The sequence below is a fragment of the Miscanthus floridulus genome, chromosome 10, assembly GCF_019320115.1.
Source record: "Miscanthus floridulus cultivar M001 chromosome 10, ASM1932011v1, whole genome shotgun sequence".
NCBI lineage: Eukaryota > Viridiplantae > Streptophyta > Magnoliopsida > Poales > Poaceae > Miscanthus > Miscanthus floridulus.
Genome location: NC_089589.1, coordinates 60,958,018 through 60,985,372, shown reverse-complemented (window position 1 = coordinate 60,985,372; position 27,355 = coordinate 60,958,018). Strand labels below are relative to the sequence as shown.

Here is a 27,355-nt window from a genome sequence, read left to right as displayed (position 1 = left end):
CCCTCGCGAGCTACCACCGATTCGGAATATAGGGTACATCCACAAGTAACCCGGTCTAAGCACCACGCTTACACCTACAATTACTACTTTAACCTATATGGTCCTATAGATTAAAGCACTCAAAGAGCTATGAACCAGATGAACAATATAAACACGATGCTTACTTAAATTAGAAGTTGATTACCAGAGAAATCTCAAACGTAGGTTAACTTCCGCCAAGGTACAAGCCGTAGAGAGAGCACCGACAGGCCGGCATCTCCTCCAAACTCTTCCCTCACTCTCCATCTCTCTATTTCTAAAGACTAGATCCTATGGAAGGTCTAATCTTCTCTTGATAGCTAGCTCTGATCCTCATGAGGAGAATATGAATTAGGGTTTTAGGATCTGCTTCAGGGAGCAGGGCAGGGCCTGGTTATATAGCCCTGAGCTTGCAACGTGAGCCCTTGGATCAAACCGACTTAAGCAATGGCCTAGATGCATCCTCAAAGGCGGTGGGAAACCGACCCTCGAAGATGGCTGACAGGTGGGCCTGGGGGAGGCTGGCGGGCCCCACCTGGTGGCGTCTCGCCCTCAGCTTCAGTGACATGGCTTCTGGGTCCTTCTAGAGCCTTTCCACGTAGGTGCCGTGGTGGAAATCCGTATTTTCCTTCGACGTTTAGGTCCTCCTGGCGGTTTTCAGATTAAACCCTGCTGAAAACACATATTCACCAAAACTCATAGGAATTTATTAGTTTAAACCCCTAAACCTTCATTGGTGATTATATTTATGCCCTTATCCATGTTTAATTGATGGCTTGTATTGGTTGTTAACTACCGTCAACAATCCATGATTTCCTCGAAGAGAAATCCACAGATACAAATCATAATGTGATAGTCTCAGGAGATCATGCCATCACATTATCGAATATCAGTCGATATCACAAGTCACACATTGAATACCTGTCTTAAAGAGTACAATAGAAGGGTTTACTCATTATTACACCGCCAGTTGGCGGAATCACTCAGAGCACACAACATCTAGAACAGCATCAGAAGGCGCTTCAGCAGGCGTAGACTCCATTCTCCTCAGGCAATCTTAAGCGTAGGACAATAACCTCTAGCCCTCCAATCGTTGCCCTGGTAGTCATACTCGGGCTCGTCACCTGCTGAACAATTATCAGTACAATTTTTACTGGCCACTGGCTCCCACCCTATGCTTTGCGTTTGCTTTGTGGTAAGTGGTGTGCAAGGGTAGAGCAAAAGACCTACATATGGCTGTAGTTTTCCTATACAAGTTCGTCAATATTTTATAAGTAATTCTCAAGTTTTAATCCACTTCTATCCATCCATTCCCATACACACACATCCACAGATCTCACCACACTCTCGCTCTCTAGGTGGCAAGGACAACTCCCTCTCGTGCCTTGCCTCAACGGCTAACAGCCAGAACTTGATCCAACCCTAGGGGGAGAGAAGGAAGGACACCTCTCACTAGTCAAGTGAAGTGAGAAACATAGGAAAGGTCCATAACCGTAAAGGAACGGCTATGTATCGATCGATAGACCAAAACTCTACAGAGGTTTACACTAGGACCCACAAGATTACCATCATCGGCGGTGCCCTGCCTAGGCTGATTCCGGGCTGCTTTACAAACCAGTACGATACCACCCTCCCACTCAGCCCTGAGTCACCCCGGAGTCCACCAGCACGCTGAGACTATGAAACGTAGTACCGGACGTCCAAGGTCACCATGCGGTCTCAGGCAGGTTAGAGGATACGCCCTTACCTCCCTACACTATCAACTACTACCTAGCAGTAGTGGTATCGCCCTAGCCAGATCACATTCGTCCCCCTGCCTGACCTAGAGCGAGTGGTGTGCAATGGTTCCAATGAACCGGTTCTCTCAGCATATTAGTCCTTAGGGGGACCAGACAAGACATCTTCTCATATGGGGAAACCCAACTCCCCGTGCATTGATGACACCTCCATTGCAGGGACTTGCCCCACGAAGAGTCTCCTCCTTGGAATCTACTCAGCTCACATGTACCCGCCATAGGTACCTCACATAGATGATGCTCAGGTCACACCCTCCCGGCAAGACTCGTCCCCAAGACTCATTGTTGGTCGACTCGACCCTCACTACACACCCAAGACACACGCCAAGATCTCCCCATTTTAGTGGCACCAAGTGCCTTAGCCACTCATAAACATTCCTCCACCAAGCATCACATCACTAATATAATGCAAAGTAGAAGCCAGTAGTAAGTAACAGCGAGCATCTAGCCTTACAGCGGGTGTGCAGGAGTAAGATTGCGTTAAGGTATAGGCTTCAAGCAATACTACCATGCAACCTATCATAGATCATTTACAGAAAGTAAATCACTAGCATCTATATAATTGCATGTCTAATAGGATTCTGCGAGGTTAGGTGGGACATGGCACCTGCAGCCTGGTCATCTCTGAGCTCCTCCTTGTACTCCTAGTCCTCCTCCTCAAGCTGTTGCTCCTACGGGGCTGCCAAACGAGACATATAACTGCATTAAACGCCTCCTATAGATAGTCAGAAAGAAGCAATAGAAATCCAAAAGATCCAAAAGCACTCAAACACAAGTCTATAACGTAGAGCTTATTTTTAGAAAAATTTAGATACTGGTTTCATATTTTTTTTCAGATCGGATGAATTTCCTATGAATTTTCTAAGTTTAATTCATTTTCTGAAAAAGAAAAAGAGCGGATATAAAAAAAAGGAGAAATAGTAGAGGAGAAAAATAACAAAGAAAAAAGGGACATTATGTTGTCAAGCGGCTTTACCAAATCAGTTTCGATTCCTTCTGTAGAGCTGATGGTAAAGCTAAAGCCAAAATGAGTTGTTCCACCTCAACTTGCAGGCGGGCTCGTTCGCGGCCGGCCGCTAATCCGCCTCGCTTGCCGCAAAGTTTATTAGCGGGCTTGCGGCTTGCCACAAAACCACGGATCTTGCGGATAAGTGTTCCGCGAACACAACAAACTTGTATGCAAAATCCGCAAGACCCGCAAGACGTATAGTACATTCCCTTATGCAATCTTAATGAGAATAATGTCGATATCAAGCCACTGCCGTATGAGAACATAAATTTAACTGGAACCAAATTAATGCTTGAGCGCTGATTTCCTTCACCTTCAGTTGGTCTTTTCTTTGTCGTTTTGTAGAAAGCTAGAGCTTCCAAAGCTAAATTGTTCCATATGGAACTTTATTACTTAAAGATTGACCCAACCAGAAAGATCAACAATAGCACACCATTTGATTGTCATTTTCAGTAATCTAATATTTGCAGGATGTATTGCTTATAGAGGGCCAGCGGCATATACAAATATAGAGATGATTAGCTGAAAACAACATCTCGGTCAATAGCTCACACATCAGAAATCAAGAACGCCTGGATGAAGCAAGACACTAGGTTTATAATAACAAAAACTGAAGTACAATAACAATCGAAATTATCCTTACCATTGTATCATCTTCTCCATAGTGATTGCTCTACCCAATTGGGAAAATATAAGGCATGGAAGCAGAAGGGAAAACACAAGCTGCAGCAAACAGTGAAAATGTTATATCTATAATTTGATAAAGAGAGAAAACATATGAGCACAATGAGATCCCCAACTACTCCACATATTCCTACTTTGAACAAATCTAGCTACACTTGTCCATTACGCAACCTTCCATTAGCTAGCTTTGATTACAAGAGAAGAGACAAAGCTCACCCCATTGAGAAGCTTGCGGCCGTTGGGCTGGAGAATGTTGACGTACTTGGAGGCCATGAGGAACCCCATGAAGCAGACAGTGAACACCTTGGCGATGGGCGGTACGGCATACTTGAGCATGCTCATCACCGACGTCCCCTCAGTCCCTCGCGCCGCCGTGGCCAGCACCTTCAGCTGCGACCTCTCCATCATGGCTTGACCGGTTGACCCAGACCTGACTACTGAAGCCTTCTTTTCCTTGCCTCAGGATCCAGTGACCCGCGCAACCAGGACTCTGCCATTATTTAAGCATGACTTAGAAGGCAAAACATATAGAGGCAACATCAGGAAAACTCTGGAACTGCTTTTGGCGCTGGTTGTTCAGGGCCACCCAGCTGGAAGAGAGGAACGCGCAGAGCCCAACTTACCGGATTCGCGTAACACAATACGGCAGGCAGCTTCCCCCGAAGCGGGAAGCTTAGTAATAACAAACTTCTTGTTCGACGAAAACAGACGCATCGACAAACCAATCAATTCGGGAAGAGAAATTATGACTAACTAGATTCCAAACAACTGGCGAGCGCGGCCAGCGCGGTGGCTCGAGCGAACAAACTTCTTGTTCGGCATTTCCATCTGCGCCAGGACGAGCCGGAAGGGAGAGCTGAGGACAGCAGGCGAGCGCGGCCAGCGCGGTGGCTCGAGCGAGTGCGGGTGAGCGTGGACAGTGGGCAAGCGCGGCCAGCGAGCGAGCACGGCAGCGCGGCCGAGCGCAGCCAGCTCGGCCAGCAGGCGAGCACGGACGCACGCCTGAGCGCAGCCTGCCGGTGGCACAGCCGGGGCGGAGGCACGGCGACGGCGCGGGCGCGCGACCTGCGCGAACGGTGAGCGCAGCCTGCGGCGGTGCGGCCAGCGCATACGGCGAGCGTGGCCGGCGCGGTGGCGCGGCTTGAACGGGAGGGCCGGTAGGGTTCAGAACAAGCCGGCAGAGAGAGCAGAGGAGGGTGTTGCGGGTCTTGCGGGTTGCTGCGAGGCCTCTTGCTCGCCTAACGGGCTTAGAGGGTTGGAAGCGTTTGGCCCACGAAAAAATTGCAGCCGGTCCACGACAGCCACGAAGCCTAGTTTTGCGGGGCGAGCGGGCGGGTTACGTTAACAACCCGCCCCGCCTGCAACTTCCAAGGTGTTCACTATGGAGTCGAGACCTCCGTCAACATGTGCCACTTGTCAGTGAGTGTTGATAAATAGATAATCTGTTCCGATCCATGCTCCTGTGCACATGCACAGAGGGGAGTTGTCTCCAATAAGAAACAAACGTGCGTTGATTGTTGACTTTGTGGTAGACTCCCAAAGAGAAATGGATCGGAAGTTAGCTACGGACTTGTGTTACCTACGCGCCTTGTAAGGACCACGAAATTCTGAATTGAAAGCAGCCGAATTCCAACAATGGTGCATGGTAAGCACCGGGAAAACTGCACATATACATTATTCTCGGGTCGAAAATGTCACAAAAAAGACGAAAGACAAATTATGTAGCAACTGCTTGCAACACTCACAGCTATCTATTACATTGTTGAATATCATCTACGGCTGCCTGGCATGCCTCTTCCGCTCGATGTTTGCATGTGGACCATGTGTTTCTACCTTCTCGCAGACGACAGTGTAGCGATAGTTAGGTGGGCACGCAGATTCCCACAGCACAATTCGCACCTCCTCTCTTGGCACAGCTGTGGCTGAACGCACTAGTTCCTGGACAGTCATTCCCGGCAGCTCAGTCTCGGCGGCTTCTGAGGTGGCCACTCCGGTCGTCTTACCGGCGCTCTTGAGCCTCAGTGGCACAGGGAGTATCTCCAGTGCTATCTTGGCGACACCAAGCTTCGAGAAGTGATCCTCGTCACCACGCAGCTCCGCGACGAATCTGCGCACGACGCCGAGCACAGTGCCCCAGAATTGCGCATTGAGGTTCGTCCTGAGTAGGCTGCTGAGGACCTTGGCGCCGAAGAATGACCCGTCAAGCGCCGCGGCAATCTGTCTGCCCAGCACCGCGAGCTCCGGGTGCTCCCCGGGATCGCTGACACCGAAGGAGAGTGACCTGAAGAAGTACCAGAACTCCTCCCGCGGCAGTGGCTTCACTCGCATGGCGGCTGTGGTGCCGAGGTCCGCGACGCCGTCGTTCTCGCTGACGACTATGACCTTGGTCCCCTCCGCGGTGGATCTCAGAGACGCACAGAGCGAGGCCCATGCTGCCTCGTTGATCACTACTTCGTATGTGTTTTTAATCACAAGGAGATGCCTGCTCCCATGCCTTCCTGAGACGACGACAGGTGACGTCTCGTGAAGGACGTGGCCACCAGTTCGCAGTGTGCCCAGTACATCTTCAGCAGAGTTGTCACCAAGAAGAGACCCATAGGAGTACAGGATCATGGCGAAATGACGGCGCACCCTATCGTCGCTGCAGACATGCTTGACGATGGTGCCCTTGCCGACCTCCGGGCCACCGACAAGCGGTAGAACGCCCAAGCTGCTGCTCTCAGTTTCAGGCTGCAGCAGAAAGCTGATTATCTGCTCCCGCTCAACAAGACGGCCAAACATGTGTCTGTCGTCAGATTGAAAGCTGGAGACAGCAGGCCGCCGGGGTATAATAGGGCAGCATGCAAGAAGTAGAATGAATTCCTTCATCCCTTCTGCACACTCTTCCAATCTTCGGAGCGTGGCACTCAATTCCTCGACGACTCCATTGGCATCGGCTGCACAGATGGGTTGAGGAGCATTGGAAGTGCAAAGTCGCTTGGCAGGCCGAGATGAACGAGACAAGGAGAATGACCAGGAGCTGCTCACCAGCAAGGAACCGTCATGACGATGGTCGAGCACATAGTATGCACGGTACATGCCCTCCATGAGCTTGCTGAGCCACAGGAGCAGCCTCCGGTTGTGGGCGAGGTGCCGCCGCTCCGCTTCGTCCACTAGGGCGTGGATTTTCAGAGCAACAAGCTCAAGCTGAAGAAACATCTCCTCCTTCCTACATGTCTGCTTGGTGTATCGGGAGATAAGGAAGGAGATTAGCCTGCTCACGAGTTCGCCAACGGCTGCCGGAGCAACCAGCTCCTTGATTACCTTCATCGTTCTTGAGTGAGAGCACGGTGGACCTAGCTATATATCTATGGTTTTGTTTTGCTAGGATCTAATGTACTGCTACATATAGCGTGATTGTTAAGTGTGTGATCCAAGTGAACTACAAAAAGCCGTGTGAACGACAAAATATATAAGTCGTAGAGCCAGTCGGTACGCGGGCGATCAGAGCAATCTAGTAAGCGTGTGGACCAGTGGAAAACTGAACACGAAACTCCTGGGAAAGTCACATCTGACGTACCGATGCAGATGTACTTGACTGCGTTTCAGTGATGCGCCATACTCTCGTTCAACTACCCAGCCCCTACCTTCACAAATACTATTACAGTGTACAGAAATAGTATTCGTTCGGTGTAACGACCCAAATGAATTTCACCATGAGCATCTATTATTGCTAACCGGAGGTCCCTCCACATTAATCTGAAGACTTGCTTGCAAAGATGATAATAAATCATATAATTTCTCTTAAAAAATAGAAATCTAGGGCCATTTATTTGAAACACTCTAATTGCCATTGAGAATAATAGATAATAGATATGAGATCTGTTTTTGTTTCTAAAAAAAGAACTCTGCCATTATGAAAATAATCTTAAGTAACACCCTCATTTTTTTTGTCTAAATTATGCACCATTACCATTATGTAAAATAACATAAATGACTCCCTAATCTTCATAAACACTATTCCAAAATGCACAAAGAAGACATTACATCAGAGACGGATCAACAATGCATGTCTTTGATTTGAGATTAGAGACTTGTCAAGATGAAGCACGTCTGTGATATGTCAACTCCAACAAAACAAACTCAACACTACTACACTCGCACCTTTCACAGCACATTGCAATCCAATTTCGGCCTCGGCAGTAAGCTATCGGCAGTGATACTCATAGCCATCACCGTCGGTATCTGAGACTGACTGGGGTGTACACTACTCCGCTGTATTGGCTTATCATCCGTCCATGATAAGGTCCTTACTTCTATCACATTGGAACATGACATGCATGTGTGGGTATGCACTAACACCGCTGCATGGCTTATGATCCGTCCGTGATCATATCCTTATTCCATCACATTGGAGTGTGACCTGCTTGTGTCGAGACAAACATCACCGTCACTTCAGCATATGAACCGTCTGGTCATAGGGCATGGTCATCGTCACGTTGCAGCATGATCCGCCCGTGATGATCCTTTAGTCAGTGTCGGGCTAATAAATGATTCGGCGGTGATGCACTATTGACCCCTGCCACATCAGACGAATAGCGGTGGTGATGGCCGTTTGCTTCACCAAAGGCGAGTGGTACAGTGGTGATGATAAAATAACTAACGGCCCATAGATAGCATAATAAAGGTTCTGCTCTCTACAGACTTACGTAAGGTAGATGTGCTCTGCTCCTTCATATTGGCACTCCTTGATCAGCTTGGCAGCCAATGCAGCATGAAACCCCTCTTCTTCCTCCCATAGCCGTTGCAGGAAAATCGTTTAAAAGCACTGAGACTTCAAGACCTGTACAATGCAAAACAGCAGAATTAATAATATCCAATATACCATTGGTTTAGTTACCAAGCCAAAATTAGACTATATATAGACTCAAAACAACAAAAAGACATGTCCTAACAACAAAATACAACATATGCACCTTTACTGCTCTGTTAATGACTCCATGAACCAGGGAACGTAAGGCAGATAGTGAGGTCCGTTCAAATAAATACTCCAGGTACTTTTAAGATAGCAGACGATCCGAACAGGGAGGACATGAACTTTTCTACGGCTGATGTCATATGCCATCAGTATTCTATCCTCCCCAACAAGGAAAATCAAATTCCATTCTAGGTGAACTGCAATCACTCTGTAGTCCGTATTGGCAGCTTCGGAACGGAGTCCAATATTGTTCAATCTAAATAGCTACAACGTGTTTACCGTATGGTTCAATGTCCATTTATTAGTACCATAGTCTTCAAGGATCCAGATTGAAAGGTCAAACGTATTGAAAATATCAGCAATACATAGACACAACTGACCCTGATCTCCATGGATGGACATTGCAGGACCTGATGGCATAAGAATTTTCCTCCATGTCTTTCCCTCCATATCAACATCAACTATATGGGACACCTTCAGCATGTGCATAAAACCATTAAGAAACACAGTTTTCTGAAAAATTGCATACTAGAATATCCTCTTCCCATTTAGATTCTTTACACATCCATGCTCCAGTTTTAGATGAGTAGATACTGACAACTAACATCCCAGGCGACCATTTCTACCACATGGAAGTGCAAGGAGCACTACAAGAAACCTGTTAATCCATGATGAAATTTTTTCGTCACGGATCATCAAAAAACCGTCACTATACGACATCTATGATGGTTTCACGTATCGTCGTGGATTGAGCGTCATATATTGACCTCCGTAACGATTTACCAAAAACCATCACGGATTAGCAGAATCGGTGACAATCTTAGATCGTCACGGTAGAGCCCGAGGCCTAGTTAGCCCAACCCAAGCCCATTTTCTATGACAAAAAATAACCGTTATGGATAAATTGCCACATCATTATAGACGCTTACATGGCTACTTACGTGGACGATGACATGGGTGATGACATCACCATCCCAGCTCATTTATTAACAGCCCAACATAAAAATTAGGTTATTTTTTAGCTTGTTTTTGGCCCATTTGCAATCTATTTTAAGCCCATTTACATTCTGGTTTCAACCCATTTTAAATTTATTTCTTCAACTAATTATTACACCTCATACAACAAACGGCCCATTATTATAGCACATACAGCGAACAGCTCATTTTCAATTGCATAAGAACTCAATCCAGCAGCACATAATATCACATAAGATACAGAGTTACATCAAGCACCACATCGTGCAACACAAGTAGAAAGAAAAGATGGATCCCAAGAATGATTTGCCCATAAACAAATATGATACATGATAACAGCACACTACTACTAGTTCCTCCCATCATGGTTCCATGCTAAGCTTCAGAATTCCTGCAAGTCATGGTTCCACAATAAGCTTCAGTAACTGGAAAAAATCTTTTTCAGTCATGGTTCCTGCAAGTCATGAGTTATAAATTAGCTCATATTTCTTAACATTAAAGTAACTGGAACTAGTTAGTCATATGCTTAGATAGTCTAAATAGTGCAAAATCTCTCATACATTTAGCTTCAGATCAGAGCAATAAAGAGAAATGGCACCAGTAGCAGTTAGTAATACTTTCTCCTCCTTGACATGGAACTCAGCACGCTTCTGCTGAAACTAGTTTGTGTGACTGCTAGCTCTGGTTCAGGTTGTGAACCTATCTAGATTGCTACTCTGAAACTTTTCAGAATACTACTCTGAAACTACAGATATGAAACTAATTAAGCACGCAGTTTGCTATCAAAATTCATGACACTCTGATTTACTAGGTACATTGTATCTCACTAAATGTTGCGAACTGAATTACTGAGTGTTCCTATGCACAAAGTTCCGCTAGGCGCTCGCCTAGGCTCGCCTAGGCGCGATTAAGCGCTAATCGACGGCCCTCCGCGTAGACTAGGGTGTAGGCGCAGTCCTAGGCGGGAGCAGCGACTAGGCGGCGCAAATCGGCGCCTCGGCGGCGATTCCGCGGCGCGCAGGCGCGCAAGGCGGCGCGTAGGCGGACGACCCGCTCAACGGCGAAAATTTTGTCCGCCGCGGAAGTGCGCGCGCGCTTATGGCGTCTGGCGCGGGAAAGGATGCGCGCGGGAAGGAGAAGAAGGAAAAGGTCCGCTCCCGCTCGATTCTTGCCTTCCAGGTCGCCATACGCGCCATACGCTCCAGGAAAAGGTCCGCTCCGCTTCCCTCCCGCTCGTCCTCTCCTCCTGCGATGGCGCGCCGGAGGGAAGCTCCACCCGCCGGCCCCGCCGGTCGCCCTGCTCCCCGCGACCCCGCCTGGAGGCTTGTCCCGGCCGGCCTCCTCTGCCCCGCCTGGAAGCTGCTGCCCCGCCTCCTCTGCCCCACCTGGAACCTGCAGCACCAAGGTCAGGCCCCTCCCCTGCTCCCCGCGACGCCGCCTGGAGGCTTGTCCCGGCCGGCCTCCTCTACCCCGCCTGGAAGCTGCTGCCCCGCCTCCTCTGCCCCGCCTGGAACCTGCAGCACCAAGGTCAGGCCCCTCCCCTGCTCCTCTCCTCCATGTCCTCTGTTTTGAATGCATCCCCTGCTTCTCTCCTCTGATTTGAATGCCTGTGATTAGAACAACCATCCAGCATTGGCAAATTGTGATCATGCCTATATCTAGGTACATGAAGCAAAGTTTTTATGTACAGATCACATGTTCCTAATGACATTACTAGACATTTGTTGATTTTTTTCTCCATAGCAAGTGATGCACTGAATAAGTGATGAACCATTCCTAGACATGAAGAATGCAGAGTCTAGAACTCAAAATTATCACAACAAAATGTAGCAAGCAGTTAGTAACTAGCTAGGGAAGAGATGTTCTAATCTCATTGTAAATTGGATGTTCCAAGCTCCACTGCTTGATCACCAATGAGTTGATCTGATTTTGCCTGCTGTGAATGCCCATTGTCTAAATGTAGGATGTCTACAACAGAGGGTGCACTAGGTGAGGGAGAAAATAGTGAGTCAGCGAATCTCCTGAAAAGGAATTCGGATGATGTTGGATGGGAGTATGGTGTTCTTGTTGATCCTAACAACAAGGACAAGGTGAAGTGCAAGCTTTGTAAGAAGGAGATGAGGGGAGGGATTTATAGGTTGAAGCAGCATTTGGCTCATGAGAGAAAGAATGTGAAGAAATGCACGGCTACAACAGTGCAGGCCATGGAGGCTAAACAGAAGTGCAAGAAAGCACTAGATGAGGCAAAAAGAAAGAGGGAGGAGAAGACTGTTCGTAAGCTAGAACTTAGAGAGGAAGTTAATGTATCTAGGGTTGGAGAGTCAGATGAAGTCACTTGTGTTGGAAGTTCAGAGCCTCACAAATTAGGACCCATGGACAAATGGACACGTGCTATTGATCCTAAAGCTACCAAGACTGATTCTTTGAAGCAACAGCAGCTGAACAAGGAACTTTGGAAAGAAAGAACACATGAGGTGCATAAGTATATTGCAAGATGGGCCTATACACATGGTAAATTGCTAGTATACTCTTCTGTACTTACATTACATGATCACTAATTCATTAGATGTTATTCCTGATCACTAATTAGGCCTTTTTAACATTGGCAGCAATACCTTTCAATGCATGTGACAATGATGAGTTTAAGCAAATGTGTGAAGCAATTGGTCAGTTTGGTCCAGGACTTGTACCTCCATGTCAAGATTCACTTCGAGAGAGATTGTTGGAAGAAGAATATGAAAGAACCAAGAGTCTGCTGCAGGAACGTGAAGCCGAGAAGATAAAAAATGGGTGCTCTATTATGACCGATGCTTGGTCAGATAGGAAGAGGAGAAGCATAATGAATCTGTGCACCAATTGTGCTGATGGAACCTCCTTCATCAGCTCTAAGGAGATGTCACATGTCTCACATACCAGTGAGGTCATCTTTGATCTTGTGGACAAAGCAATTGAAGAGATTGGTCCAGACAATGTGGTGCAAGTAGTGACTGACAATGCCTCTAACAACATGGGAGCAAAGAGGCTATTGGAAGAGAAGAGACCACACATATTTTGGACCTCTTGTGCAGCTCACACAATCAACCTTATGCTCCAAGGAATTGACAACTTGACTCGGTTCAAGAAGGTGGTTGACCAAGCAAAGGCATTTACCATATTTGTCTATGGTCACACAAGGACATTGGAGTGCTTGAGATACTTCACAGAGGGGAAAGAGGTAGTGAGGCCAGGAGTGACTAGGTTTGCTTCAAACTTTCTCACTTTGAGTAGCATGCAAGAGAAGAAGGACCAGTTAAGGAAGATGGTGGTTCATAGTAGGTGGGACTCATTGAAGGATGTGAAATCAAAGAAAGGAAAAGAGGCAACAGCAACTATATTGAGTCCAAGCTTTTGGAAGGATGTGAAGCTAACATTGACTGTTTTTGAGCCATTGGTCAAAGTCCTCCGTTTGGTTGATGGGGATGTGAGGCCATCCATGGGTTTCCTTTATGGAGAACTACTAAAGCCAAAGAGACAGATCAAAGAGGCCTTTGGAAATGTTGAGGCTCGGTTCAAGGATGTAATAGCTGTTATTGACAAGAAGATGAATGGAAGACTTGATTCTCCATTGCATTTGACAGCCTATTTGCTGAATCCTCACTATAGCTATAGTGACCCATCAATCTTTGATCAGCCCAAAATATCAGAAGGGTTTATATCTTGTGTTGAGAAATTTTTTTATCATGATGAGGACATGCAGCATATAGCTGCCAACATTGAACTAAAGAAGTTTTAGAATAGAGAAGGACCCTTTAGCAAGAAGCTTGCTAGGAATTTTGAAAACTTTGATTACAACCCAGGTAGAGGTACTTCCTATGGCTCATGGCTGTTTGTTGTTTGCTGTTTTCTAAACTAATAGAGGTGTTTTTTTATTTCAGCATCATGGTGGAGACTGTATGGATATGAAACACCAGCTTTACAGAAGATGGCTACAAGGATCCTATCTTTGACATCAAGCTCTTCTGGTTGTGAAAGAAATTGGAGTGGGTTTGAAGGGGTTAGTACCTAACTACCTATCTATTATGAACATTTCTGTTTCAGGCTTTCAGCAGCATTACAATTTAATTGTAGAACTGAGAATGCTCTTTTTAAATTGTAGATACACACTAAGAAGAGGAATAGGCTTACTACAACCCGCCTCAACAAGCTGGTGTATATCCAATTCAACTCCAAGCTGCTTAGTAAGAGAGAAAAGATCAAGTCAAACAAAATCACTGAGATACTTCAGTCTAGTGATACAACTGAAGCTCAAGGTTTTCTCCAAGAGGGTGGGGATGATTGTGCATTAGCTGACTTTAGAGATGGGGAGGAAGATAAGATGGAAGGTACCGGGATACCTTGGTCTGTCATTGGAGAGGCAGTGGGAGCAGATGAACAGCTTGAGCTGCGTAGAAGTGCAAGAGTGAGGGAGCTCTATGAAGGAGAAGAATTTGAGTCTGAAGAAGAAGAGTATGACAATGAGGATGTGAACTACAGTGACGAAGAAATATGAACTGCAGCTTGTATTGTACTGTCCTTTAGTTATAAATTATGTCGTGCAGCTTGTATTGAACTACAGTGAGTGAGGGAACTATGTGCTTGTGCTGTCCTTTATTTATAAATTGTGTTGTGCACTTGTATTACTGTCTTATGCACTTGTATTGTAATTACCAGCTGCTGATATGGTGTGCTCATGGATGGGAGGCTGCTGAAATCATCCAGATAAGTCACAACTTAGTGTTTTCTATTTTTTTTGGATGACCAACTAGCTGTCTAAGTGTCTGTTGACTAATTTACTAACTACTGGCTGTCAAAATGTGTTGCAGGAGGCAGGAGCTAGGAACATGCAAGAAAGCAAGAGTAAGCCAGATAGGAATCAGATATGTCTACTGCCCTCTTTTTCTACTTACTCATTATTGTGACTCATATAGTCATATATAGTAGTTATATACATATATATAGTTATATACATAATATATATATAATTTATGGCTATATTGCCAAAACGCCTAGGAAAACGCCTAGGAGCGCCTAGGACCGAGTACTCCCGACTAGGCGCTAGGCAATGGGTCAGCGCCTAGATTCCGCCTAGCGCCTAGCTGAACTTTGCCTATGCAATATAGTTTCTGTCAAACTAGTCTTGGTTGGTTAAAATTGGCACATATGTATGCAAGACATTAACTATTCCACCATTTTAGATAACTATATTTAGCATCTTCTAATTAGCTAGGACAGGAAATGTAAGTGATAGAGTAAGTGGACATGTGGACAAGATCTTTAAGGCATTCAGATATATACAGATACAATGTGTGGCAGTACTAAACAACAAAACATATCTCATAAATGGTTTAAGCAGGCAGAAGCATGAATGTGTGGATGAATACAATAAAAGTTTGTAACTTGTAAGCATAAACAGACAGTTTCATTACTTTTTTCTAAAGGAAAAATACTTTGTATCTCAGATTAATAGACTGCAACCCAATCAGAATATTTTCATTGCTGATTGACACCCAGATCACTGATGGCCATAAATTGAATCAGAGATCAGAGATCTGGACTAGCAGATACGAGAAATAAAGAGCCACCATTCAGAGCATACACAATGAAATGAGGAAAGAGTATTTTATACCGAGTACATTTGAGCCTGAAGCTTGGTTCTTACCCCAACGTCAGAATGTTTGAACAGAATCAAACATAAAAGACAAGTAAATTCATCAAAAATTAATCTGATAGACTGAAACAATACTCACTACCATTTTGCTGGGCATGTGTACACGCACAACCTGCGGCCAGCAAGCAGGGCTAGATACGTCATCAGAGTACACGATATACACTCTCCTCCCTCTACTGCTACATGTAAAAACAAACAAATCGACGGAGGTATTAGCGTGCCAACACCGACGACCATATATCAGGAACGGAAGGGGAAGGGGAATGGAAGAGTGGGATACCTGGTAGATGGGACCGTCATCGTCCAGACCAGCTTGCGCGGACACCTGCCGGATAGGGACGCCGAGCAGCGGTCCTCGGAGACCCGCGCCTCAAGCCCGTAGGAGATCCGTCGCCTCCGCTGGTGTCCCAAACCTAGGAGAATGAGTGAACGAGGGCGAACAAAGAAGAGAGGAAGGAGAGAAGGGAGGATCTCACCATCCCCCGCAAGCCGGATCCACCGCGGATATAATGGATCAACCCCGTCTCTGCCAGGATTGGCCTCTCGTTCGCCGGATCCGCCACTTCTTGACGAGCCTTACGTGGTGTCATCACCGGCGGCCTGCACGGCTGCGCCTCGTCCGGACCGCACCACGCGACGCAGGCGCATCCCCGACCAGCCAGGGCATGGCCAGGTTGCGGCCTCCTGCCGACCAGCCACGCCACCTCCCCTGCCGAGACTGCGTGGCCGCCGCCGCCTCCTAGACCCGAGCCTGAGCGCTCGCCGCCGCCTGTGGCCTCCAGCCATGGCGAGCAAGTGCGGCCGCCACCGCCCGCGACCTCCAGCCAGAGCGAGCGCGTCCAGCCGCCACCGCTCACGGCCTCCAGCCAGGCCGGATCCGCCGGCTAACAGCCAGTCCGAGCCAGCTATGGACGCGAATTTGGAAGGGACGCGCTGCCGGAGTTAGGGCATGTTTGGATGGAGCCCTGGAGTCAATCTGCCTGGATGGGTGGGTGCTTGTGTCTTGCCTAAGATCCGTTTGGATGCAGCTCTGGTTATTAGCCTGGTGCAGGCATTGGTGTGCAGGCCCAGGCGTCCAAAAACGAGTGCATGGCGCTGCAACACTTGCCTGGCTGATTTTGTACGGCATTAAAGTCAGTTCAAGTTAATTAACTATTGCCTTTTTTTTACTGCCAACAAATGACGTACAGCCGTACAGGTTGCTCCTAAACAATTCTAATCATGTTACTGTTTACCCACGCATGGAAGAGATCTTTTATTGTTCATCAATATTAAAGTTTATTTTGCAATCTAGATTATGATTATTTTATTTTACAATATTAAAGCTTATTTAAAAATTATCTATCTTCATATTATTTAATCATAAGTGTTAAAGTTATGTTATATTATATTAGAAATCATATTTTATCATCATATTAGTTTCTCAAGTCCAGGCACCAACCAAACACATCTTTCTTACATTTGCCTGGCCAGGCAAAAAGCATCAACTTTTCAGGCAACTCTTAGGCATCTGTTTTTGCCAGGCAAGGTGCCAAGGCCTCCAACCAAACAGGCCCTTAGAGCGTGGTGGTGGATATGGGAGTGACAGGGAGAGACCGAGAGAGAGGTAGAGAGGGAACAAGACTAGGGTTTCAAGCCGACGCCGGATATTTATGCACTGCAGGATTAATCTAGACCGCTGGGCTCATCGGATGGCTGTGGATGAGAGGGTAGTTTTTGGGCCTACTCATATTTGGACCGGATGTTTATTTTGGGCTGAATATAAACATTATTTTCAGGCCCAACATGTGTAATTTTTTCTATTTACTTTTTCTTTTTCTGGGCAAAATATGTTTAAATCTAAAATGCAAATTATAACAGCTTCGGTTTACATGATCTCTATGCGCCCCAACATAATTTTAACATGAACTAGACTATCTAAGGCTTAAGTGATTTTTTTTGCATGGTGTTGAAAATAAATCCAACTTAAACTACATGTGATGCCAACCAATATCCAAAAATTAGATAAAAATATATATAAGAAGTGCTCAATTTGACCTAACATCATGAAAATTGATGGAAAATAAAGTGTTTCGTGTAACAGAACCGCCCAATTTATAAGAGTATAAGTACAATGGCAACCACCAAAGCGGTCACACTTTCATACTTGAACCCAAATAAACCCGGTAGTCCGTCGAGTACCACGAAGGGTCTCAATTCATCGTCAACATACAACCAAGATCGTACATGATTCAACATACAACCACATGTTACATAGAGTTCACAAATATATTGCCATACATCAGAGTACGATTAGAGTTATTACAACACCAGTTCTAAATAAAGTTGTAGCGGATGCAAAGCAGTTTTAAAACAACATCACACATATAGTTCAAATACATGCCAGCTAGTGATCAAGTCCGACAAAAGCATCATAGATAAGATATATAATGGAAGCATCTTGCCCGGGTCTACTCTTCATTCATAGCGGGACAGAAGCAATTCTTACAGTAGCCGTGATAGACGAAATTATCTGCAACAAGTGGGAATAAACCCTGAGTATGAGAAGGTACTCAGCTAGACTTACCCGTCATAAACCAAAAATAAAGTGACTCCAAGGATCATGTAAGGCCTTATAAGCAGGTTTAGCTTGACAACATTTTACGTAAAAAGCCATTAATTTAACTTTACATTTATGATTCGGTCATCAAGTTAATTATAGTTATTCATCACTAGATTAGCAACTAACCTGTGCCAAATATGTGGTACAACATTTAGTGGCATACAATAGTAACCATAGCCGGTGTAAGATTATCATATCCATCATATTCCATAATCCATTTACTGCGATATTGGAGCTAGTCAAGTTTCTAACTGTCCGGGAGTGACGGCGATTCGAATCGATTTCAACCAGCTAGGAATTTATTATAAACACAAACCCAGGTAGACCAGATCAACGGTCACCTTTGGTACAACTCAGGTCCACATTTCGCGGGTTCGATCAGTGCCGCACAATTAGAGACACTACCGGATGCCAGGTCGATCAGGCCTAGCGTGCCCTTGGCCTCACACCTGCTTCCCGCACATCCTTACTACCTCCACTATGCGCACTCTAACAAAACGAGGCCCGGCCTGAGTTGAGCTACTCGGCTTTGCGGTTCAAATGAGTTATCCGGCCAACTAAGTGAGAGGCATGCGTTCAATCTCGACAGAAGTGCCAACAACGGTACGGTCCTTAATCGACACATGCGGGATCAACATAGCCAACCTAACACCGTTGCATATAAGTTCCCACCCGGTCTCCACTTAACATCACCCTATGTTTATTTTCCATGATGGCAAATATATCCAATCGTGCTCCGGTATCCACCTATATCTTGCAGGTGATAGGAAATCACCCGACTTCTACCGATCTAAGTAGGGCTAAGCATATGTTCGATCCTGTACCTACATAGGGTTCAAGGTATATATTTCTAGACAAGGTAGTACCATGCAGCAAGTGTTTCTAATCAACTCTTATAACCTAATGCATCATACATTAAGGACTCAAGTGATAATTTTTATAAATTATAGGAGACTTAAAATGCTCTGAGGCTTGCCTTTTAGGAACAAGGTGGGGCGATGGTCAGGGCACTCCAGGGGCTCGTCAGTGTCTGGCTCCTCTCCTTTGGTATCTGCGGGTTGCGGTGCCTCTTGGTTGTCCTCTACCACTCCTTCGAATTCCAGAAGAGTCACTTTTTTGGGCGATCCTATATGTATGAGCATGAATAAGACATCATGAATGCATAGATAGTGACATGGATGCTATGATATGACAAAATGCATGTGCATACGAGTTCTCAATAGTAAAGTATTAAGGTGATAACAAGATAATTTTTTTTACTGAGTAGGTGTATATCTCTTCTTATATAATTTAAACAACTCCCATAAAAAGCATTTTCGGGACTCCAAGACAACAACCACATGTTTTGACCACAACTGGAGTTATACACATCCAAACAACATGGTTGTGGACTTTTTGGAAAGCTCTTGAAATTTCCTACAACTTTTCTATAGTCATCTAAAGATTATTCAATAGCTATCTAGGTCAAACAACCTAATCTTCTAGATCTATCTGGAGGACAAGTGAATTTGACAGCAGACTTTTAACAGCTATAACTCCCAAACCATTTAGCCTATGACCATAAAATTTTTAGACAAGCTAGATGAGTAAGTTCTCAACAAATTTGTTAATAACAAGTTTCGCAGGAAATGTAATTATCATCATGAATTTGTCAATACAACAGAAACTACTCCTGCAGCCATCTAGTTGAATTATAAAGCAATAACTAAGTAGCTGCCTATAACCAATCAATTTCAAACATAACTACCATTATCAACAGATCATATTTATCACAAGGACCATAGAAAATATCAAGGTTAAGCCAAACTAATTTATTCATATACATTTATTAATTTCCTTATATAATAAGGTGATTTAAAGGATAAATATTTCCAAAGTTCAATAAATTCTGATAAAATTACAGTAGCTTAAATATGACCCCAGTAGTCTACTGTACAAATTTCATGCCAATTGGATAAGTGTAGCAATCTATACAAAAATGACAAGCTACATAGGTTTATCTTAGCAAAAATAGTTTAGCCTAGTGAAAGTGTCAAGCAATAGATTTTATATTTTTCTTAGCTTCACCTTAACACAATAACACTGTACAAAAAATTGCATGAGCACAAGTTATGTATTTTTGCCTCATTTATTTTCACTAGAAACTAGCGATTATTTAGGATTAAATAAGAAGACCATATTCCAAGTATGTCTACTGCAAGTTTAGCATTTTATCTAGATAGAGCATGTCAACACAAGATCACTAAAATTGGAATCACAATTTTTGCACTTTCCTAGATCAAGATATGCATTTTACAAATTTGAAACAAGTTAAAAAGCACTTATCTAGCTCAAATTAATTCTCCTAAAAAATACTACACATAGTAGATTTCATATTTTTATCAAATACTACACTTCATGAGGAATCCAATAAAATTTGGTTCACCAAAATTCGACACTCCTAGCTTGAGATATAAATTTTTGAAGCATGCATTCAAATCTGTGAAAAATAAGAAAATTCAATACACACACAGACTGACAGATGGGGCCCGTGGGCAACAGGACCCGCACGTCATTCAGACAGAGGCAGAGCAATGGTTGACCGGTGGCTAGCTCATCGACGGCGAGGTCTCTGGTGAAACTCCGGCCACCATCGTATTCCTCTCGTCATCCCGCACCTAGGGGTACCCCAGGTTGGGTCGGTGGCTCATCGGAGCAAGCTCACCAGCGAGCATGGCGGACGACGATGGTCGTGCGGTGGCACGCCGGTCATCTCTGGCCATGGCACGCTCTAGCGAGGATGACCCTACCTCAATGGTGACCTAGCGTAGCTCTAGGGCAAGTTTAGGCCATGATGGAGCAATGGGGAAACCTGACCGCGTGCATGGCGGCACGGCTGCGCCCAGTGCACACAGCAGGGCTCCCCTGTTCTGGCTAATCGGCGGTGAGCGATGGGTCTCCATCTTCGCGGTCGGAGCTAGAGTTCGTAGCCATGCACAAACAACTATGTGCGGGAGATGGCGAGACCTAGAGGCTGCTAGCCACGGCGAGCTCGAGCTCGTGGCCATGGCGGACATGGTGGGAGCGGCGGTGTGTTCCCGCTCGATGGTGCGGTAGCATCTAACTTAGCTCCGGTCCGAGCAGCAAGGATTTAAGGCAACTACAGACTAGAAGAGAGGGAGACAGGGATGCAGAGGAGGGGCTTGGCCATGGTGAGCTGAGAGCACGACGGCGCTCCGGTGATGTCACGGTGGTAGCGAGGTAAAATGCGCTCTTACCAAAGCTCGACGTGAGGTTGTAGTGGTTCGGGGAGGTAGATGTGAGGGTGGAACAACTGTGGCTAAAGAGGACTCGACCGATAGAGCTGCGACGACGGCGAGCGGGCACGGCAGAGCTGCGGTTGTGGTGACGGTGGCGCAGTGCTCTACGTCGACGGTGCTCGCGCAAGGGAGAGAGAGGGAGTGAGCGTGCGCAGAAATGAGTAGCAGGGGCGTGGGGTTCTTGACCACGCGCTGCCCTGACCAACCGGGTCAGCGCCGGCATATAGCCGCCATGCGGCGCGCCTGGCCTACCCCCAGTCGGCCACGACACGTGCCCAGGCGTCGGTTTGAGTCACAAATGAGCTGACTAACAACATGTTTTCATCCCCCTAGATCTCTGAATCCATTCATCCTTTGCAAAAACTTTATTAACGAAAGTTATAGAGCTACATGTAATCTACAAATTTGCTTTTAAGAAGTATCCCCAAGTTCTCAATAGTTTGGAATCTACAAAGCCCTAAATTGATGCACTTGAAACTGAATTCAGCGTTTTAGACAGAAAATTTTTCAAGTCTCAAAACAACATTTCCTTGCTACTTTGGAGCTATATTTTGAACATGTTAGGCACTGAATTAGGTCTTGACCCAAAAATAAAAGTTGTTACTCTAGTCAAGTACTACAACTTTGATTAAGAGTGCACTGCCATGCAAACACTCTAGACTATAGTTCAACTTTGGTCAAAGTAGTAATATGAAATTGACATTTTTAGAGTAACTATGACTTAGAGGCTAATTTGGTCCATGCCATGAATACCAAACTTGATCCATGTACCATTCTAAACTTGTCTAAGGTGTTTTTGTGACCCCACACCCATCTCCTACATTGGTCACTCATGATCACAAGCATATACATGTTGCAACATAGAATAACAAAGGTATGTTTCATATGTTAATGCTCAAATATGAATGAATGATGCTTATGCTCATGCAATGCAAGTGCCACATGCATGCTTTAACATGGGGTGTTATAGCCCCTCCCCCTTATAGGGTAGACCTCACGTAAATAGTCCTCTTGTTCCCACATGGCATTTTGTTCGTTGTGGTTATTCCACACCACTTTGTAGAACTTAATGACCTTGCTCATTGTGACTCTTTATATTTCTTCCAAAACTCAGATTGTTTTTTCTTCATAAGTCAAAGCTGACTAGATCTTGACATTTGTGGGTTCAATGGCTTCATCAGGTACGTGAAGGCACTTCTTAAGTTGGGAAACATGAAAGACACTGAATATGGTACTCATTTCTAGTGGAAGTTGCAACATTTACTTTTATGCCTTTCATGTGTATGGTTAGAGTAGTCATCATATCTTAGCATGGGATCTCTGCTTCAATTGAGTGCTCTAATTATCATACGTGGCTAGAGTAGTAATCGGTAGTATAGACAAGGTGTTTAGACTATAGGTTACCTGAGATTGCGCCTAATCCTACGGTTAGTTGTAGTAGCCCCAGAGGTGACAGCTCTGTCAGGCTGTTGCAATCCACAACGTTAGGATTGGTGTTTGTAGAGCTTTAGGCAGCCTTCCCCCAACTACGCTTTCTCACCCTTCTCGAGAGTTGGAAAGGTACTATTGCTCCAAAGTGTTATTGTGTGTGATCGCTATATCTACCCATGAATTAGTTATATCCTATAGAACCAAAGTAGTAGAGAAGTATTTAGAAACCTTGAACTCACCCGTTGTCCTCTCAAATTAGCTAAACTGCTCATTTTATTTTATCATGGAATTCTCCTATGTGTGTGTCATTATTCATAACTCTTATCATTACTATCACTTAACCACACTTTAATCTAGTTGGTACACTAGTTAGTAGATACATGATGGTGAACTATCAACTTCTTTAAACATTGTTTCCCTGTGGATAAATACGATACTCTGGAATACTCCCGGGTGAAAGCTACAGTGGTATCCATGCGCTTGCGGATTTATCTGTGTGCGATTAAAAATACCTACACCCTCTATTGCCACTAGTTTTGATATATTATTCTTTATATCTTTTTTGGTTTGTCTGATCACTGATCAGGGTTGAAACACCCAAATTCTATCGACATCATGCGCGTTACTCCAACATCAGCATTGAGTACATCGATCTCTACTTTGACCATGTGGCTAGGTCGGGCCATAGATGTTTGGTTGTCTGGGTCAGCAGCACTAGGACACACAGAGCGGTTGTTTGGTTGCAAGATAAATAAGTTGCACCAATAAGGTGAGTAGCGGCAGCGATGCCAGGTGCTCGGTTGCGTCCCACGCGAGCCAAGGCCATGGGGAAAGGAGTTTTATTTTCATTTCTCTAGAGCCGGTGATACGATCTAAATGGCTATAGGGAGGTTGAGTAGCCTATAAAAATTCCTTCGAAGACACTAGAGCAACCTTGATTAGTAAATAAGATGGTGACTAAGCAATCTATTGCTCTAGCTCTAATTCACCACAAGCAAGCCTCCTACACAAGCTAGTTACTATGGTATCTAGGTTGATTGCACACAAGCAGTTAAACTACTCTAGAAAACTAGCTACAACTAGCAAAGCTACTAACTAGAGAAGCTAAACTAATTACAACTACAACTAGAGGCTAAGCTACACAAGAAAACAAGCACTACACAAGAATACTAATGAATTGAATAACAAGTGTAGAGCTTTGTACCGAACCAGCCAGAGACAATATGACACAAGATATATCCCCGTGCTTCGGTTGCTTGCCGACAACCTACGTCCACGTTGTAGCGAGTCCAAACTAAGTGGTTAGCGCACTAATTGGCATCACATGCCAAGCTCACCACAAAGGCACCGCAAGAACCACTAGAGAGGCACTACCTAAGCCATGATTCCACTAGAGTTGCCTTTGGCGAATCCCTGTGGGGAATAAGCACAAGAACCCCTCACAATCAATCGATCGGAGCTAGAAACAATCACCAACTTCTGCTCAACGATCCTCCAATCACCAGGCCGCCTAGGTGACGACAATCACCAAGAGTAACAAGAGATCCACTAGTCCAACTCGCCCAACCGGTACGTTATAGCATTTGCGCAGTCGATCTACATGCTCTCTAGAACCTATGACCGGTGTGACCACCGGTAGGTGAGCACCGGTGCTTAGAACACCCATGCGACCGAGCTGCAAGCTCTCTGGAACCCCACACCAGTGCATTTCAACCGGTGCACACCAGTATGCATGGTGCTCGGCTAAAACGCGTGTAGAGTGAAACCACGACCATCGTGACCGGTGCACACGACCGGTGTGCCACCGGGCACGACCGGTGCATGCTGAACAGCAGCACCGAAGCACCCCAAGCACCTCCATTCATGCGGCTAACTCTCAAATATATTTTTACAAATATGTTAGACCAAAGTTAGCCTTTTCCAAAGAGTTTTTCATAAATTTTTACGCATGCTCTATGAGTGTGTCACTAGGCCTAAATGCATATGTAAAGTATTCCAACACCTAGTGGCACTAGATGACCGAATTATTCAATTAGAGCTCCCCTCTTAATAGTATGAACATCTATTCTAAATCCAATCATGCACTCTATTGCGTCTTGACTGGCAAAATAAAATCCCTATTTATACTTTTACCTTGAGCCCATAGGGCTTTATTTTTCTCTTTCTTCTTTTCCAAAGACCAAGCACTTGATCATCATCATGTGGCCATCTCCATCACCTTGAGTGCCATCTTGCTCAATCCTTGGATGTGGACGAACCTATCTCATGACATCACTTAGAACAAAGGGTTAGTCCACTAGGTTGTCTCAATTAACCAAAATCAAACATAGGGCTTTCAGGCAGGCCGCTGAGGGAGATTTGTACCAGCAGGGCTTTGATCAAGTCATGGTGCAAGCATCGATACAACTGGTACCTGCATCCCAAGAGCACGGTCCCTGCATATGGGGGCACCCAATCACACTATAAGGGGATGCCTTCACGTGTTGTTTCCTAGTCGCCTATCCATTCCTCTTCATCACCGGTTCGTCATCACTAGCAAAGATTGGGACACCTCCACCGGCTTCTTTCATCGTCGGAAAAAAGAGCTCTACGGCCTCTACGACATGTAGACCGTAGAGGCCTCTACGGCCTACAGATCATTCTTCATTCGCATGTCATCCTTGCCGAGCACGAAAGAGCTCTGGCGCTGCAGTGCTCTGCTAAAGGTGAAGATATTCTTCTGGCTCGCCATGCACGACCGCCTATGGACGGCGGATAGGCGCCATCGTCATGGGTTGTAGGACTACCACGCGTGTGCTCTCTGTGACTAGGACAGGGAGACGCCCGCTCACCTGTTGCTTGGCTGCGTCTACAGTCGTGAGTTGTGGTTCAGGGTGCTCTCCCCCATCGGCCTTCAGGCTCTGGCGCCCTTGCTTGATCCATACTTGGCTGATTGGTGGCTCCATGCCCGGATGGCGGTGCCCGCAGATGTGCGCATAGGCATGGATTGCTTGGTGCTTCTAGTTTGCTGGTTTCTCTGGAAGGAACGCAACCGTCGTGTTTTTGATGCTATCTCCAGGCTACCAAATGCCCTCCTAGCTGCACTGGTGGAAGAAGGGAACAACTGGATCGGGGCCGGAAATTCTACTCTGGCGACGTTGCTTAGCTTGCTGGCTGTCTAGCGGAGACTGAGCTGCTGACGTTGTTGCGCAATTTGTCACCATGTAATCCGTGGCGTCTGGCCTTTGGCCGTGTTTTTTTTGGAGTATGTACTTTGCCCAATCAGGCTAGCGGCAAGGCGTGCATCTTGCACTCTAATCCGCTGGCCATGATCTGTGGTGAGTGCTCGTTGTACGGGTCTCCGTACCACCCTCTTCTTAATGAAATACACGGAAGTGTTCGTAAAAAAAGTGCGGTTAGAAAAGAGCTAGGTTTGAAAAAGGTTCAAAGTAGCACTTTTTATGATTTTAGTGGATTGGGATGTCCTCAATCTATGGTGGATCTTGAGGTGAGAGAAGTGGGTCCGAGCGCTAGATGGGGCATGGCTCAGGGGAAATGCTCAGCCCCTTCGTTTCCCTCTGGCCAGGCTAAAGGCTTGTCGGTGGCCTGCTGAGCTTGGCTAAGAGGCCCATTCACCTAACCAAATAGGCCTCAAGCCGGCTAAATGGAGTCTCGCAAGGATAGCCAGGAAACCAAACAGGCTATATATTTATGGGGTGGGTGGTCTTGCCTCGAGTAGAAGTCAAAATCGTGTCAGAGCGCCTATAAGGTGTGCAGTGAAGATAAATTGAGGAGGAGAGCGCAAGGCAGTGTTCAAAGTAGTAGCAACAGCGGTGAAGACCATCTGTGGCGCAAGATATGGAAGCTAAGCTGCCCGAGCAAAGTTAAGCATTTTGTATGGCGCCTTGTACAGAATAGTCATCCATTGAGATCAAACCTGATCCGTAGGGGCATGCGAATTGATCCAAAGTGCCCAGTCTGCGAGCGGTTCGACGAAGATGGAGGACATCTCTTTTTCAAATGCAAGACCGTCAGACATGTCTGGAATCAATTACAGTTGGAGACTGAGAGAGCCATGTTGGCATCGATGGACTCAGTGAGGAGTGTAATGGAATATATTTTTCAAACACAGGAAGAGAAAAGAGTGACAATGATCTTTATCTTATGGGCCTGGTGGTCAGAACGTAACAACATCAGGGAAGGTGGGAGGCGCCGGATGGCCTCAGGCATTGCTCAGAGTATCAGGTTACATGTTGCGGAATCTCTGAACAAACAGACCACGATGATTGCAGGGGTGCCAAGACGCAAGGGAAAATGGTCTAAACCACCAGCTGGGAAGTTGAAGCTAAACTGTGATGCATCGTTCATCCCGTCTGCCGCCATGGGGACCTGGGGCTTTGTTATTAGGGAAAGTGATGGAGACGTTGTCTCAGCAGGAAGAGGCAAAGTGGAGCATCTGCTCGGAGCATTCCAAGCCGAGCTCATATCATGTTTACAGGGGGTCCAAGAGGCCACCCGATTGGGGATTGGCAACCTTGTGCTTGAAACCGACGCTCTGCAAGTCAGGCAGGCTCTCTGCTCATATGAGTTCGACGCTAGCGTGGTGGGAGGGCTGATTGCCGAGCTCAAGTTCTTGGTGAATGTAAATTTCATTAGCTTTCAGTGCGCCTATGTGCCTAGAGAATGTAATAGGGTGGCTCATGAATTAGCTGCTAGTGGGTATGCTTGTGCTGAGAGGGAGGAGCAAATCTTAGGCTCTCTTTCAGATCACATCAATGTATTTGTTGCTGATGATTTATCAGTTCATGAGTAATATATCTACCCTGTTTCAAAAAAAAAATCGTGTAATCTAAAACTCAAATTTGCCAAAGTTAGACTACGGTACCCATGCCAGACCACCCGGATTGCTCGGGTCTTCC

At 45.7% G+C, this 27,355-nt stretch overlaps 2 protein-coding genes, 1 long non-coding RNA gene and 1 pseudogene across 4 annotated transcripts; 2 read left to right on the top strand and 2 right to left on the bottom strand.

Annotated features, from left to right (window-relative positions):
• Positions 1-5,192: 5,192 nt before the first annotated feature.
• LOC136484768 (disease resistance protein RGA2-like) lies at positions 5,193-6,770 on the bottom strand. Its single transcript, XM_066481722.1, has one exon. It carries the CDS (start codon positions 6,703-6,705, stop codon positions 5,281-5,283), a length of 1,425 nt encoding a protein of 474 aa, XP_066337819.1. The 5' UTR covers positions 6,706-6,770; the 3' UTR covers positions 5,193-5,280.
• A 2,850-nt stretch (positions 6,771-9,620) lies between these two features.
• LOC136486649 (uncharacterized) lies at positions 9,621-16,043 on the bottom strand. 2 transcript variants are annotated; one of them, XR_010766904.1, is made up of 4 exons: positions 15,602-16,043; positions 15,406-15,538; positions 15,205-15,301; positions 9,621-9,893 (listed from the first exon to the last, which is right to left on the bottom strand). It is a non-coding gene; the product is annotated as an uncharacterized lncRNA (long non-coding RNA). The 2 variants fall into 2 exon arrangements; XR_010766905.1 differs by having other exon boundaries at positions 15,208-15,301.
• Positions 11,115-14,307, top strand: LOC136486648 (putative transcriptional regulator tpeD; annotated as a pseudogene).
• A 10,345-nt stretch (positions 16,044-26,388) lies between the features above and the next one.
• Positions 26,389-27,249, top strand: LOC136488734 (uncharacterized). Its single transcript, XM_066485561.1, has one exon. The coding sequence runs from the start codon at positions 26,389-26,391 to the stop codon at positions 27,247-27,249; it is 861 nt and encodes a 286-aa protein (XP_066341658.1).
• The last annotated feature ends 106 nt before the right edge of the window (positions 27,250-27,355 follow it).

Bases quoted from the DNA above. Each gene is read 5' to 3' on its own strand.
- LOC136484768 (XM_066481722.1), bottom strand. From the start codon at position 6,705: ATGTTTCTTCAGCTTGAGCTTGTTGCTCTGAAAATCCACGCCCTAGTG.
- LOC136488734 (XM_066485561.1), top strand. From the start codon at position 26,389: ATGCGAATTGATCCAAAGTGCCCAGTCTGCGAGCGGTTCGACGAAGAT.